Source organism: Colius striatus, chromosome 12, assembly GCF_028858725.1.
Source record: "Colius striatus isolate bColStr4 chromosome 12, bColStr4.1.hap1, whole genome shotgun sequence".
Taxonomy (NCBI): domain Eukaryota; kingdom Metazoa; phylum Chordata; class Aves; order Coliiformes; family Coliidae; genus Colius; species Colius striatus.
In genome coordinates, this window is record NC_084770.1 from 18271587 (window position 1) to 18288669 (window position 17083).

At 42.8% G+C, this 17083-nt stretch overlaps 1 protein-coding gene across 1 annotated transcript in view; it reads left to right on the forward strand.

Annotated features, from left to right (window-relative positions):
- SPATA16 (spermatogenesis associated 16) overlaps window positions 1-17083 on the forward strand; it is an 81431-nt gene that overhangs the window by 62177 nt on the left and 2171 nt on the right. Inside the window, 2 exon segments of the mRNA XM_062005291.1 lie at window positions 1765-1929; window positions 6309-6389. Of these exon segments, the coding sequence (XP_061861275.1) occupies window positions 1765-1929; window positions 6309-6389 (246 nt within the window).

Genomic DNA, 17083 nt, shown 5'->3' on the forward strand with positions numbered 1-17083 from the left:
AGACCTTCAACCTGAATTACAAGAAGCTTAATTTCCACCGCAGTCTTACGTGTACCTATTTATACACAACGGTCCTTCTGTTATCATTGTCTTTTATCTCTCCTTCTATTCTCAGTTGTTTGCTCTCTTTGGAATTTAGCCCTGCATTATGTTTATTGAGAAGAATAATAAGCTCTTGGCATTTTCATTAATAGACTAATCAAACCACACTTCTCTCAAAAGAGGTATCTCCTACCGTGCTGGCTTCTCTGCTCCACAATGCTTGGGTTTAAATTAACCTCTCCAAACACAGCTGACTGGAGCTATCTGCAATACTCCAGAGAACTGCTGACCAGAGCTCCTTTTCACTGTGCAGCACCTGATTCTCTCCTTTAGCTAATGGAAATACCAGTTCATTGGCTCAGCTCTTTCTTTTTCAGTTGCTTTCATATCTGGAGCTCCTAGATTAGAGCTGCATTCCTGCCATTGGCCTCCAGTGCATGGTCTTTTATTTCATACTACTTTACAATTATATTAGGTACTATATTAAAAGGGGTAAAATTAACTATGCCAGGATTACTTGTATTTTTTCTAGGGTTGAAAGAAAACTAAGCTTTTTCCCATTATAATTCTTGTAAGAGGTATAGAAAGCAAGAACAGCATTGCTGTGAAATTCTTGACTTGATAACAAGAACTATGTTGACAGTCAGTTTGATAACTCTTGATGCTCACCCAGTGTGAATTTCTGCAAAACCAAGATCGAGACCAAACCAAGTGATCCAGACCCTTTGCCAACAGATAGTTCATTTGAAAAATGGGACACCATTTATTGACAAATAAATGCATTCCAAACTTCCCTTTCACCCAGTTCAGTGTATGATTGAACCTAGAATCCCCTCCCTAGAAGTGTATGTGAATGGCATACATCAGCGTGCCACCCTATGCAAGTGCCAGAACAAAGGTCTGCTAAAAATACTGGAAGTGGGTTTGAAAATTGATGCCAATTCTTGACATTTCAGGCATTTAAAACACATTCAGAACCCTGATTAGATGAATGGAAATTTCACTCTGAAGGGCTGAGCATTCAGATACGTGATGGCTACGTCTGGTTGGGAATCTGGGCCAAATTGCTTTTGAAAATCTCAGCAGGGTGCTTATTTGCATTTTTGGCATCAGAACACTTTTGAAAATATGGTGGTAAGGCTGCCATCCATCAAACACTTCAGCAGGTGCTGAGACTTTGTGCAACTACTTGGCTGAGTTTCTGTAGTCACATGCTTTAAATTTACCATGTGCCTGGAAGATCAGAGACCACCTCTGCAGGTTTTAGTCCCTCAAGGTTATATATTTGAAAACTATGGATTTGCCTAGTCTGCAAACAAACCCTAAGCTGACACAACACACGCTTTCCTCAGCCTCTTTGCTGAAACTTTTAAAGCAATCCATAAAAATCAGGTAGTATTTAACAGAGGGGATTATGGAAAAGCCATTTCCAAATGAGAAAATTGCATTCCCTGTTTGTTATCTGCTGTCTCCCCTTCACATATATTATGACTACATATTTATTTTTCTAGTACTACTAGAGAGATTGTGGCAAGAAAATGGTTTTTTCCCCTCTATAAAGACTGTCAACAGCATTATCTTAAAGGTGCCTCATGCCATATTGCTTATGGTATTACCAGCACAAATATATATATGATGATAAACCTCAAGGCCTGGGACTCAGAGGATAAGTGTGTTTTCTGTGACTCTGCTCTAACCTTCTTGCTTTTGCTGGGAAAACAGGACAATCTCTGCCCGTGTTCACGTGGAATAGAGAAGCTGCACTATGCCAGCCTACTCAGCCATTTGCAGAGAGGCAAGGAATGGTCCCAAGTGATGAACCAAGCCATAGCTGAGCTAGCAACCCTTCCCTACCTACAGGACCTCAGCGAGAATGATGACGAACTGGTACGTATTTCCCATACTTATTTTGGCCTTTAGAGACAGGGAGCCAGAATGGGAAGGGCTTGGGCAGAGCACTGCACTGCAATTTCCTCTGGAAGTCATTTTTCCAATATGCAGACCTAAAGTAGTTTTAACATCCTACTGCAGTGCCTTGTCAGAGGAGGTGCTAATCACCTGCAAGCATGACTTTTATAGAACCAGCATGACTCATCTGTAGGCATATTTTTAAAACCTCTTCTTTTCCCCAAAACCTCCCCAAATCAGTCTGGTAAAATGATTGCAATTATTCAGATCCTGCTACTTTTAAGCTATCTAACCTCAGAAGCTACCTGCAGCAAAACAGGCCAAAGCTAGTTAAAACTGAGGAGAGAAAGGAAAGAAGAGGTTTTCTTTCCTGGCTCCATCTACAACTTGCTCTCTGTCCCTGAATAAGCCGCTCTACCTGCCATACTTTTGTTTTCCCTCTGTACGATGAGGGCAGCAATGCTAGCTGGGCTGTTGCAAGACTAGAGTCATTAATAGCTTGACAGTACATCAATAAGCTGCAATCAGAATGTAGTGTATGGTTATTATTCCACCAGGCTATGGGGTGTGCTGCTGGGGGAGGGAGCCCACATGCATGAAAAACTTGAAGCGTTTCATTCTAGAAAGAAGTCCCTCCACAGTCCCTGCATTTAAATGCAGTTTTGATAATCCAACTTCAGCTCACTAAAAACTCTTGGTTTCCCCAAAGCCGGTCCCTTGACATTTGTTTGCAGTCCTGCAAAGCTGCTAAGCTCTGTAGAATTAAAGCTTCACAGCAGCTTGCTTTAGGGAAGACGAGCAGCGGCCTGCAACTGCAGGAGGTGGTTGCCAAACTTTGAAGTCTGGGCTCGAGATAAGGGGAAACGGTACTGCAGAAAGAAACTGTTATTAAAAGACAGCCTCCTTTTGATGCAAGTTTTCTAGTATTAAACTTCAGCAGGCCCACACTGCAAGGCTGACTAAAGGGTCTTGAGTTATTGGTACATATTTTCAGTGATAGGTTTTTTCTCCAGGGTACAATATTTTCAACACATCACACGTTAGGCACAGGCTATTACACTGGTGTGTCTTGTCATGCAGTAATCATAAGCCTGACCTCCCTGGAAAGCTTTCTAGGGAAGGCTCTAGGCCACCCAGGACCAACGTCTTCAGTCTCTTAGAGGCAGGACTGGGCAGAACAAGGGTCTGTGCTGGGAGATTTAAGTGACAGATTGTACATCTTTCAACAAAACACATATGCTTTGTTTACTGAGCCCAAGATAGAAATGTTTTTTAAAGAAGAGAGGCAGCGAATGTCTACCAGCTACCCTTCCCAGAGCATTAAAATGCATTAATTCAGCATTCATTTCTTTTTCTTTGTCCTGTCATCGTTCTGTAAAATATATCTGTGTGTGCAAATGGAGGCACAGATGCTTTGTAGCTAGAATAGTTTAGTAAACTTCAGGCACCACGGCGTTAAGGCACAAGACTGCAAACGAGAACTTGCAGAGTCACTTCACCAGGAAGCTTTACCTCTCTTGGAGGCAACACCTCCCACGGCACAGACTCCTCTTATGCCAGTAGGGACCGTTTCCCTACCGTATCACAACTGCATCAAGCACAGGACTTTGAGTTGGCACACTCAAACCATCCAGGGACCATGGGAAAGTGCCTTACTTGCTCAGCCTACCCATCATCCTTCTCATTTCACTGTGGGCCAGGCAGGATGAAACAGTTGCAGGACTGGGTTATACTGGGAGTGGTTCATTGATACCACAGAGGCAGCCTTGTCCTGTCCATGGGCTCAGAACCACAGCATCCCTGCTGACTCCATGTGCTCTTTAGCAACATTTCTAAGAGCTATCAACATTTTTTCCATAAAGAAATCTGAGCTGACCAAATTCTTATCTCACTGGTACTGATAAAAAAAAAAAATAAAGTAATTCCTCTGAGGTCATTCAGACTTTACATTGATAAAAGGGAGATAAGAGTTTATGACCAAGCAAGGCAGTTAAATTGTGGATGTTAAAAAATGCTAAAGATGCCAAATGTTTATTATCACATTCAGTCTAAGTTGTACAAAGTTTAAAACACACTGAATTTATAATAGTGCCATTTGCACTGATACTGCAAGGATCCCAAAGGCATTTCAGTCATAAACCCTTCTGTGTAAATGTCTTCCTATAACCAAATAATTAGAGCACTAATCTATGGCACAGAGAACCTCCAACTGAAACCTTTTTAGGTGAGTATTTATTCACAAACCCTGGGAAAATAAAGATTTCAGTTAGGCTGAACAGTTGAAACAAAGTGGGGGAAAAACCCTGAAGAAAATCTTTCCAAACAATGCGATTTCAATGTCACCATATTTGTACATCACAAATCGAGATGAAAGCTTGTTAAAAAAGCAGAAATACATTTCAATTTCAAATCAATTGAGGACAAGATTTGTTTTAAATGCAGCTCTTTTTCTTTGGAGGGGATTTTCCAAAAAAAGATGAGCTTTGGGAGAATTAAACTGATTTGCCAACTGCCCACTCTTGTAGCATATGAACATTTTGTCTGCAAATAGAGCTGGTGAAAAGATTTGGGTGGTAAAAATTAGAACCAGAGCACATGCTGGGCACTTTTCACTGGCATATATCAACATCAGTGAAAGGTTTCTTGTTCTGACTTCTGCCCAAAGTAGCAAAATCTCCATCCTGGCTGGGCTGTTGCAGAGGCACCTTAGGGGTGACAGACCGATGTCCTGGTCCCTGCCACGGTGGCTGCTGTTCAATCAGTTCTTCAGTGGGAATTGCTCCAAGAAAAGCAATGGAGAAATCCTCCCCTTCCCCTGACCGGTTCCACCTCTGCATGGTTTGATGCAGGATTTGTGTTTTGCCCATTCTGCCCTTAATACCCTTAATCTCTGGGCTGTGTCTGTTCTGGATTTACAGAAGGAGATTATCTGTCATAAAAATATCATGATGGAAAATTTCTGACAGGTTCTTGACTCCTCTTGCATTGAAGTCAGAGGCAGAAATTTGCAGCTTTGGTTTTAGTGAATATTGATGCGTGACTTGAAAAAAAAAAAAACCCAAAAGCTTTCATCAGATCTTTGGACCAGTAAGATTCAATCTAATGGCTGCACAAGTACAGAGAAAGCAGTCTGGAGCTGACCATAGCAAATTTGGTTAGAGATTCAAAAGAAGATTCTTGCATCCTTCGTTGGGGCACAGACAAAGAGTTTTAACCTCAAAAACCCAAAGGTGAAGGTAAACCTCGAGGAAATACAGATCATCTCCATGAATCTCATGGCAGCGTTCTTCTGTCAGAAGAGCCTAGATGCTGATGTTTTGTTCCATTACCTCATGTACTCCTATGAGACTGCTGCCCATCTACATACAGAAAGACAATTTCTCTGTGAATGCTTACATTTATTCTGCCCAGTTACTTATAATGAGCAATAAATTTGAGAAGAGACACCAAAAGCTAGCGTTTGGGTTCAGTATAACCAACTAAACGCTTTGCATTAGACCTAATAGAGCACAGCAATATCACAGGTACTAAAACCAAGCTTCTCCCAGTTTGTTCCTGAACGTCCTCACGGGAGGGCGCCCTGGATCCAGCCCTTGTCTCTGTTAGTGAATTAAGAGCAACTGAAACATCTTCAAGGGTCTGGGAAGGGTGCAGGATGAGTCAAGGCTATGACTAACCTGGAAGGGTACTGGAGTGAGGCAATACCACCACTAACCCGAATTTGAGCCTTCCCTCTAACAATGAAGGGTTGATTAGCAAGTATTTTCCGACAGCTTCTTTTTATAGCTTATACTAGAAATTATCAGCCTTGTTTTTATGCTCTGTTATGTAGAAAGATGGGGAGAAGGGAAGGTTTGCCAAAGGAAAAGGCTAGTAAAAGCAGGGAAAATGAGCTAGATACTTCCAGATACAGTAAAAGCATCTCAGCTTTAGTGTTGTCCTCTTGTGAGGTTTTACATGCTGCTTTAAATTATGATACATTAGCCTTGGGAGAAAATACTAAAAAGCATTCATGTACGACACAGAATATCCCAGACAGCTAAAGAATGAAATGTGGAGCCTTTATTCTTTACAACTCAAGTCTTCCTTTACTAAGTATAAACATTTACTGCATTAAAATGTATAGGCTTAAATACAAATTTTCCAGAGGATTTTTTCCCATTGTCAAGTATTTTATATCCACAATAACACAGTGTAATGGCTGAAGCAAAGATGAGGTGGCAGTGCTCATTGTGTGAGAGATGAGTAATAAAATCATCAGCGTACAAATGATTTTTTAATTAGGTTTTAATCTGTGTATTTAGAGAAGTTATTTCTGTGTGAATTCCACACTGATAATTTTTATCTTGGTGCCACAGATGCGGTTGCTAATGGCAGATGCCATGGACATCCTTGAAGGAAGCAGTGATGAAGGACGTGTGTGGAATGAAATTCAGAAGGTAAAAAAGCCTGCAGCAAAGGGCAGGAGACTATATTGTTCCTTAGGGAGTAAATGTTCGTCTGAGACATACCTGTTCAAAAGAAAGTAGGTGCCGTTTGAAACCTGCCTGTGTGCCTTGAACTCCATTAGAGCTCAGGCACTAGCCCCAAATACATATTTATTATTTGCTTTAGCCCCTGTGGTTGATCTCTGCCCATGTTAACAGTCTCACGTGGTTATCTAATGAAAAAAAACAACCCCACAACAGAAAAAACCCCATCGCTGAATAGCTTATTTTTGGCTGATAATTCCCCTTCTCTTCCATGTTTGTCATGTGGGGCAGTGTGCTAATCGGGGACGGGAAGGGACAGTTGTTAGGGAATAAAATTCTGTCTAACAAATGAGGTGCCTTAGTGGAGCTCAAATAAGGCTTTGGTGATGTGAGAGGTAAAAGACATGTAAATGCCTTTCTGGAGTCTCTGCACAGCAACAGGTCGATTTAATTCTTAAAGGATTTGTGAAGTGCAGGAAGTCTTGTGTTGGTTCTCTGTACGGATGAATTTGACCCGATGCAATGAATGATAGGTCAGGCTGGGATGTAGTAGGAGTATCTTACATTTTTACAAAGTCTTTCAAACCACAGTAAATCACAGCTCTGGACATTCAACACCATCAACATTCAGCCACTTCTGAGGAAAAGATAGCAACGCATCACCAGGAAGGGAAAATGTTACTAATGGTTCAAAGCACTGGCCTTACCCTACGTGTCTTCTGGCTCTGACAGATCCCTGAGAGACACACACTCTGGGTGCAGTGGGAGGCTGCAGAGCAGAGGGGTTAAATTTCTGCACTGGTGGAACTTGAAATTGTCCCTCTTTAGGATTTAGGGTTTACAGCCAGATCTCAAAGAAGATACTGAAAACTCAAACCCTGGCTGCACTGAATTAGTGCAACCAGGATAAGCAAGTGAGACAGAGATGTCTGAACGTAATCACAGGGTGGAAGGTCAAGGTATTTTCAGGCTCCATATTTCCCAGGGATTTAAAATTTCAGAATGCAGCTCCTCTGAGAGAAAAGTCTGAGTAGGTGTATTGCCTCAGTGAGCTATCAGATCAGTGGCTCTTGATACAGTTTTCCAAGCACAAAGTTTTCAGAAGGGAACCAAAACCTAAATGCTCATAATTATAGACCGACTGGGTTTCATCCCTTTCAAAAGCTTGCGAGGCAAAACAAAGGAGAAGTATTTCTGGTGCTTTTATCTTGTGCCAGGGTAGTCTCCAAAGCTCTCACATGTGCCTACAGACTGTGTGAGACTCTTTTGCCACACAAATGCTACATATTCTATTAATTACATATATTCATACAATTGCACACACATTTCCTGTCATGTATGTTTATTGATATCTAGATGAATGCAATGAGTCAATGATACGTTTGCAAGTAGCCTATTCCCTGTACTTCTCTAGCGTTTGTCCTTCCCACTTTCAAGCCATAGACTTCTATACCAAAGTTTTTCCAAAGTCAAGATTTGGACCCACAGTTAGAGGCTTCACTAACCAGCCTGAGAAAGGATCAGGACTGAAAGTTATACAGAATACAGAGATATCTAAATGTTCATTAGAGGCTCATTAGAAGTTTGGTGGTGGGACCTACAAGCTTCCCACATATTTTAACAGACAGTGGTTAATACTTCACTGTAAATTCAGCAAAACAGAGTATTTTATTTTGGTGTATTCATATGTATGTGTGTGCATACTTTATTTTTCTCTGGATACTTTTACCTTCAGTGTAATAACGTAAAGCAATCTAACATTTTAAAACGGACTGGTGTCCTGTGTTATGCCACATGAATCCATGCCTAATTTAATATTTGGGAATAAAACTCAGTGAATCTGAAAATCTGCTCCCTGACATTTTAAAATTTGGTGCTTCAAAATTTGTTTGCATTCTGAACATAGTTTTGCATTTCATTTTTGACGACTCACGTAGCTATTTGATTCCAGGCATCCTACTCCAAGCAGAACTCACTTGTTTGTTCCATAACACAAAACTATTTTTCTATATTACATTAGAGAAAAGGAATGAAAAGCATCATCAAATATTTCTTTTTTACTTTATTTTCCAGAATTTCATTTCAGCTTATTCAATGTGTTCTGAGGAGACAGGAAAACAGAGAGCTTGGGGGTTTTCTGTTGGATTTTTTGTAGATTTGTTCGTTTGCTTTTTAAATCAGCCCTAATTAAGACTGTGACACTGGGTTAAAGAACTCTAACAGGTTACTTAGAAGGAGGATTAAATCTGATGATTAAAAATCGATGTGGTGGGGATTAGGACTCGTGGTAGAACCATTTTGAAAAGTTCAGTATTTCTCTGTCTGCTCTTCACGTGGCGCTGAGTGTGGAAGCCCAAAAAACCCTTCAGATAGATCTAGTTAGAAGGTAGTTGTTTGTACTTTTACTATTGAATTGATTTACATAGATTGGAAAGAAAAAAAAAAAACAAGAGAAGATGAAGGGTTTTTATACAATCAGCTATAAACACAAAACTCTGGGAAGCCGAGCAGCTCTGCTACCACCAATGAGGTTTGGATTTTGCAATAGAAACAGCTGTTGCACCTAATGAAAGCACTCAAAATTTTCCTCTAATGCAGCAGAATTATAGCAGTACCTATTTTCCAAATGGTTAAAGGGTCTGTCAGAACTGCCATTACAAACCACTGCTTTCAGAGTTTTATAGAGTCAGCCATAAAAAAATTCATTCAGGCTGAAATCTGACAGAGAAGGGCACAATGGCTGACACCCAAACACTTCTCCTTTTGTCAGGGGAGGGCACATCGAATTAGTTTGAAACTTATCTGGCCAATTGTGAATTTACAGGACTGACAAAATGGTAATATATGTGTAGCTGCAAGTGTTTTGGGTGCTGTGCTGCTCATCCAATTCACTGACAAATTTATGTTTTTAAGTGAACTAATTTATCAAATGGGCTAATTATATTTGGAGGCTTTAAATACAAAGGAATGAAAAACGACCTCATAATTAGCTGGAGAGAAGAGAACATCACTGCAGAAAAGATGCCTTTCTCGCTATTAGCAGGCTACAGACTCTCCAGCCACAAGGAGAGCTGACCCAGGAGAGCCTAGATTACCTTGGGAGATTAAGAAACATCCTCTTACAGAGGCTTTACCCATGTACTAGACGTCCCTGAAGAATGCCTCAGAGGCAGGAAAAAGGAGTCAGTTCAATCTCCCAAAATCCCTATTCTCCAGGACTTTGCCAAGAATTTTACTTGCAGTCCCCTGGGTAAAATATGAACTTTGCATTAGCAATTTGGGGAAAAAGACACCCGGGTCTAAGACCTTTCAAGCAATTAACAGAGGGACAGAGTCCCAGTCTACTCCTAAAATAATAATAATAATACCTACCCCCTTCCTTCTTTGTCTAGTTGTCAGAAACTCCCCCACTGAACCCACTGGTAGCCAGGCTGCTGGGCTTACAGAGTGTTCAAGGCACCCTGAGAGGGCTTAGGAGTTATTTTTTAGTTACTGGCATTGTCCAGACTGTGTTAGAGACAGTCATGAAGGTCATTAAATGGCACACTGGCAGCATTATGTGAGAATGGACTTGTCAGAAGCCACCCTGAGAAATGAGAAGCCGGCTCAAAGTAGTTAATAGGAAGCATTATGGGAAGGAGCATCAAACCCTCTCTTTTAAAGAGGCTACAGTTACATACAAAGTGGCATGTAACTGTGAATACTGGTAGTGATGAAGCTTGGCTCTGAGTAACTCAAGAAATCAAGTCTCTGCATGGCTACTGCAGGACTTAACAGCCGCTACAGTCAGGCAGAGGAGTTCAGAGTCTCTCAGATCCATAGAACAGCAGGGAGGCTCTCCCTTCCCTCTCTAGGACCTTTGCTTCTCTGCAGTCTTGCGAGACAGAAGATAAAGAAATAAAAAGAGATTACTTTCCCATCTCATAAGAATAAAGTCATTAATAAAGACTCACAATACTGTTACAGTGAGAGGCATTTCATTAAATAAATAGATACTTTAGGGCCTGTCAACCAGAAACATTTGACATCCAAAGACTGGAGAGTCATGTAAGTGCAAGTGCCAGTATGGCTCTGCCTCACCTATGAAGATAATAGTGTAGTTCTGCTTCTCCATTTAGCCCCTAGGCTCTCACAGCAGTTTCATAGGATCCTCTTAACATCATTTGAGCAGCCAAAGGAGAGACAGAAGTTGGCAAATAAACACTTTCCTACACTTCCACGTGTGAGAGACTTCATAAAACCTTCACATCTGAGTTTACCTCAAGGGCATCACATACTTTGCAATTTAGATAAGTTATTATGCCCACCATTTGCTGAGCTCGGTGGAATGCCTGTTTCATAAATCTGAAAGCAGAGCAAACATGGATGAGTGAATAGAAGAACAGATGTAACTTACATAAGGATAAGTATATAACAAAAGCTGTGCTAATATATGTGAATATGAAATGAAGGAAAATTAGCCCTACATGTTACACAACTTTTTAGCCAGGCACATAGATTTTCAGCCGTTGACCTCTGCTTACTACATCCTTGCCTTCTGCAACAGCAGGGGAATGCTATCTGATGAACTGTGCTCTTCTGCTGACATTATCTCTTAATTGAAAATCAAGCCATGGAAAAGGGCCATAGACTTGTTAGGCCTTGGGTCAGCCAGATGAACAGGGAGGGAGATTCATGGTACGTTGATGGAAAGAGGACGTGTTGCTGAATAGGGTTGTGCTGGTTACCACGACAGTTATGTGATGTATGTGACTCCGCAGCAATTGTTAAAGTCATGCAAGCCCATGCCACAGGAACCCAGAGCAGTGCCTGTCCTCAGAGCACGCGGCCTTCACGAGCTGTGGCATTTCACTGCCTTCTTGTGCATCACCTTTGCTGTTCCTGAGCTAACAGAACAGGAGGAAACAGGCTCAGGGGTTGTTCTCTTCTTGGGGCTGTGATGCAGCCGTGTGTTTCGCAAACACAAAGGCCCCTTGTTAAAGGGAAGGGGAAAGCAAAGGATGGGAGAGGACAGGAAAAGCACAGTTTCTGGAACAGGAGTAGAAATCTAATGTGCTATATCTAATGGGTAATGAATTCAGAAAAGTGCAAATGCAGAAAGGAAATGAAGTTAGTGGCACTGGTTCAGATGGAATGAGCCTGATGGAAACAAAGAGCAGAGCAACCAGGTAGAAAAGCAAACATTTTTGTAGGAGCTGACCAGAGATTGGCTTTGTGCTAAGATTACAGAAGAGATATTAAAACATTCTGGAAAATATAATCTCAGAATCAGCAACAGCCTTGAAAGGGACAAGAAGAAAAACTGTGGCAGAAGTTTCTAACCTGGCATTGAGTGAAGTTTTCAGCCGGGGCAGAGGTAGTTCAGAGAGGATGTGAGCAGCAGATGAGAGGCTACACTCTTTGGGTCTGCATCCAAGCAAAGAACAGATACCGCAGCAAGATGCCTTCGTACCCCTCAAGTACACTGGAAGAAGCAATTGCATCCTGCCTGTTTCCCATCCTCCAGACATCACTATCTAATATAAAGCTTAGCTACCTAGTGACCACACACGCTAAACAGCCAAACCTCCTGATCACAGATAAACCAGCAATGCAGTGTGAAACCAGACACTGTGGCTACTAAGAAACTGATCTTGCAGGCATACAAAGTTTCATTCAAGTCTGAAGCAGCAGGTTCAGGAGGCTGCAAGTTTGTTGTTCCAAACCAGAAGTTAAGTTTCTGTATATAAAAGCTGGGGGGAGGCAGGGTTCCCTCAACTAAATCAATTGGTCTAATAACAGATATTATCTATGCCCATAATGCTGAGGCCATCTCAGCTGTAGCAAAACCCTGCTAATGCTATTGGGAAGGAGCATTTTGTGATGAGAATAGCTTTGGTCTATTCCACCAAGCTATAGGGTGTGATAAGTCACTGGAATAATTTTAAAGAGCAGCAAATCAAGCAAGTGAGCTGTAAATGTCCTAAACGTCGTAATAACGTAGCTGGTTGTCGCTGCCTGGCAGTTAAATCACAAGCAGTTCTGGGCATTAGCAATCCCCACATAAGGATTTAGATAAACATTTCCCCATCCCTTGCTAATCATGCTGTCAGTTATAAATGAGCAGTATGCTTACCTGCTGCCCTCTACCAGAGAAGGTCTCCAGCCCTATAAACACTTGCTACCAGCTATTGTTACTGCTGTGAAAAATAGCACGAGTCAACAAGACCGCTCATAGAAAACACTGCCGTGCTGGAGAGTGAGAACTTGTAAAGTACAAAGGGACCTCTGAGTTGTGGGGCAGTTAATAAATGTAATTCATTACCAGTATCAATATTCTTTGAATTCGGTACCTCATCCACAAGCCCTCTTTCCTCCAAATGCCTTTAGCAACGGAGCTTTGCTAGTGTGCTAAGAGCCTACTGGCAAATGCTGGTTTCCAGTACTTCACTGAGCTCTTTCCTAGATGGAGATGCACGACAGAGCTGTCTGTCAGACTCCTTTCTTTACAGAAAGGCAGTGCATACAAACAGGGCACGTGACAGTACAGAAAGGGAGCAGGCGGGATGACACAGTTGTATTTGCATTGGCATCCCAAGGAGGGGAGTGTGGAGAGCAGGTCCCAGGCAAGAGCTGTGCACTCAGTTGGGTTCCACCACCAAACAAGTGCAAGGAAGTGACTGGCCTGCCCCAGGCAGTTCAGATCATGTGCTGCCATGCAGCCCCCTTCCAAAACCAACCGTAGCAGCTCAAAAGTGCTTCCCCTAACATACACAATAGAATCCCCCTTCCCCCCCCACCAGATACTGAGCAACCTTTGTCCTTACAGACCTCAATGGAAGGGACAGATATGGATTTTTATTAAAGCTTCTTTTTTAATCAAGCTTTTCCTCTGCACTCTCTACACTCTATATCCCTACTTACTCATAGCCCCTTCAAGTGCTGTTCCTTTGGTTATATTTGCTCCAAAGAGTGCTTCAGCAAGTAGCTCTGGGAGACAAAGGAAAATGTTGAGAGGTACTTCACGTTTAAAGACAGCTCATTTGCCTTCTATTACTAATAGCTCTCAAGCAATGAAGACAGATTCTGCATGCCAGAAGATCATTTTCACCCTTACCTGTTATAGCTCTTAAATATATTTTCAAAGGCACCTGTTTCTTACTTGAGAGTGACTCCCCTGATTTGTATGGGGATTTAGGAAGTTGGGGCTTAGAGGATGCACCCTCATGCATCCATGCCATATCCTTTCACCATTTCACAGTTTACACAGTCTCCTTGCTGCTTATCTACCTAAATAACAGCAGAGTTACTTTCCCACTGGAGTTTGTCCTTGTAGGATCCTGGCTCTCTCTCATTTCATTCTCAACTCTTTAGCAGGTACTCAAACCAATATTTTGCATTTGTATTCAAATTCATGCCAACCTTTTAGAAGGCAGAGTGCTTTCAGGGAGAGTGGCTCCCCCAGTTTTGGATAAGCCACAAAGCTTCTTTGGACAGTCAGTAAACCATTGACCATGGACATCTGTTCCTTGGAACTCCCTTGCAGTAAAGGTTGACAAGTTTCATGACACCTGTGGCCCATCAGGACAAAACTCCTCTGAATGATGGGTCGTATGGCAGGGTTCTCTCCTCATAGCTGGTACATGTCTCCTTCCGAGGGAACCCTGTGGGATGTCTTATCCCGGTGAGTGCATAGGAAGGGCAAAGGATCTACTAGCATTGTGGTGTTTTGGGGCAAAACCACACGCAAACAGGCAAGTTCAGGAGTGACTGATAGGGCATTACCAGAAATGCAGTCATTTCTTTCAGCAAAGGAGATGCAAAGTTCCCATCAAGCTCTGCTTGGAGGAGGAGGTTGGTCTAGATGACCTCCAGAGGTCCCTTACCCTAAAATCTGTCCGTGATTGTAATTCAGCTGCAGCCAGCAAGAGCTGCTCACACATCCCTCCGCAGCGCCAGCGAATCAATCAGGATGGCATCCAGAGAGCAGGGCTGAACACTCACAGCAGCAAGTCTCCCCCCTTTATCCATCACTGGACAGCATGTACAAAAGGGCAGGACTAGAGAAATTTTCATATGCTCCAAACAAGGCCTGTGCTGTTCCTTGTCTTGGAGTGGATCTGTGTAACATCATTTTCCAAAACTCCTGGGGGTCTCAATCCAATCCTTCCCGTTCATTCCTCTGGCTTTAAAAACAACCATGTCATTTCCTTCAGGTGGGACAAGCAAGATTGCTTTTCTTGTCCTGTTGCTCATTTTAATTCAGCCACCAGCCTTCAGATCTCTCTAACTTAACTCCCCTAAGCATTAGCCAGGCAGACCCATGGCTTTGGTTCCCCAGGTACCAGTTTGGACTCACGGGTATGAAACTGAGATGTCAGCGCTGTCTGGAAGTGCTCTTGCAGAAGCCCACATGTTTGCTCAGTGCTAATTCCCTCGCTTTTCATTCTGCCCCTCCCCAAATCAACAGTTTCCACCATTGATGTCTTTCACAGTATATCATCAATGCAAAAATTGGAAGCACAAAGCAGAATTCGGGGGCAACGTTAACTTAATGCAATACAAAAGTAAAGAGCACAAAAGCAACTCTACTGAGAAGATGCTTCATTTCTAAATTCCTGTCCTCAGACTGCCCTCCTCTGCTCAGCTTGATCCCCAGAGCACCTGGAGGTAGCACTCAGCTGCGCTGGCGACTAAGCATGGCATTTGATTTCAAGGCATCTATTGTTTCTGTTTCTTCCCTCTTTCCATTTGATCTCCATCCTGCTCCCTCCAGCTGATCACAGGGGCCAGACTAAAGACAAAAATTGAGTGAAAGAAATAAGGTCAGGAGCTAAAGAGGAAGAAACTGGAGGAACTTGAATGGAGGGGCAGTCATGTGCTGAAGAGACAGACTTTAGCTGGGCTAGGGCTGTAGACATCGATCCAGAGTAGAAATGAGGCCACTGCCCTGCTGGGAACAACTCAGGGGACAAGTACTCAGGATATCTTGAAAGTAAGATGTCATAGCAGCAGAGGACTAAACATAGGCTGAAGCAAATTTGTCTTCTTAAGTTCTCAGGACACCAGGCCCTTGAGAAAAAGACCATAAAGACACTGTATAGCTGGGTAGAGGGGTGAAGTGTGGTTTCATATGTTCAGGAGGATATTTAAAATACTTCAAGGGTGTCAAGCAGCAAGTTCAGCTAATGAGAGCTGGGCACAGCCCCTGCAGATGGGATGCAATGCTGCTGACCAGCTCCTGAGCACAGCCTGTGACACACATGGACACTGTGTGCATCAGGGGATTAGAGAAGTGGAAATGTAATCCACATACAAATAGTTGTTGTTCTCTGTGTGGGTTGGGACAGAGACAGAAATGAGCCTCGTGTGAATCGCTGGCAACACCAGCAGTGATTGCTCTGCTGTGAACCAAGTCCTGCAGAGCTCTTTACTCAGGCTTCAGTGCTGCTTTAGCCCTGATAGTAGCTGCAGGACTCAGCTACGTAACCCTGTGATTTGGCCTCAGCAGCAGCCTGTAGCCAGCCATTGCTCCGCTTGGGAACAAGTCACAAGTCTCTTCCAAAGTCCATTTTCCCTACAACAGCTATTGCTCCAACACTGAGCACATTTAGGCTGGCTACAAGTCACGTCCTGCTCCCTAACCCTCACCCACATGGATTCTTATTTAAACAGTTATTGTGAGGGAAAAGGGGGGAAAAAAAGAAAGGAAAGTGAAGCTATTGATTTAAAACATTTGCATTTTCCACTGAGATCCCTGAAGGTGGCTCACCACAGTCAGCCTGCAGAAGAGTGGGCACAGGGAGGTTTTAAATCAAGGCAAAAAGGCAGAGCATAATGCTTCCAAGTTACTTTCTTAAAATGAGATGTGCAAGCTAAAAAGCCATGAATAAGCACTACTGAACACTGCAGCCACCAAAAAGAGATTTCTAAGCAATTCCCCCCCCCCTCCCCCTGGCTTTATCTTGTCAAGAGCCTATCTTCTCATTGTGTTGGTATGGTAATTGAAACCATGGCAGGGCTCAGAGCATACAGTGTAATTGTAAGTCTGCAAGATTTGAATGCCATCACCACTGTGCAAATAACCTCATTAGCTCATCAACTGGGTCCCTAACACTGCAATTGTGTAAGCAACTATTATTTCCACCCCTGATATACCATATTAGAACTTACTTTGGGGGCTGGAGCTGACAGGTATTCCGTAAATATGAGAAGCACCCAACCCAGGGCTTTCTGGTGACTCTGTCAGATGGTCCTGATGGAGCTCCTGTAAAAAACTGATGCTCTTCCCATGCCCCCTTGGCCCTCACCCCACACCCTACCTATCACCTGGGACCTGTTTCCTTGCCTCTTATCACCCCCTGTGCTCACCCAAACACAAGCACTACCCCAAAACAGAGAAGATTCCTTTTAACTGCAGGAGGAAGTCAGGCAGACATTTTAATGTGGCCCTTTGCAGAAGAGCTTTGGGGGGTTGGTGGTTGTTTTTAATGTGGCTAAACCCCTGGGCTGGAGCTTGGCACTAAGTGATTAGTCTTTCTGAGACTTTCCCTGTGCTTTTGGTCAGATCAATGATTCCCTAAGCTTTTATTTTAGCTTCCTAAAAATGAGGCCAGCGTAATGATTGTGTTCCCTAATCCTCTGCATGTTGGTATGGTGAGTGTGCAACAGCAGAGCCAGCC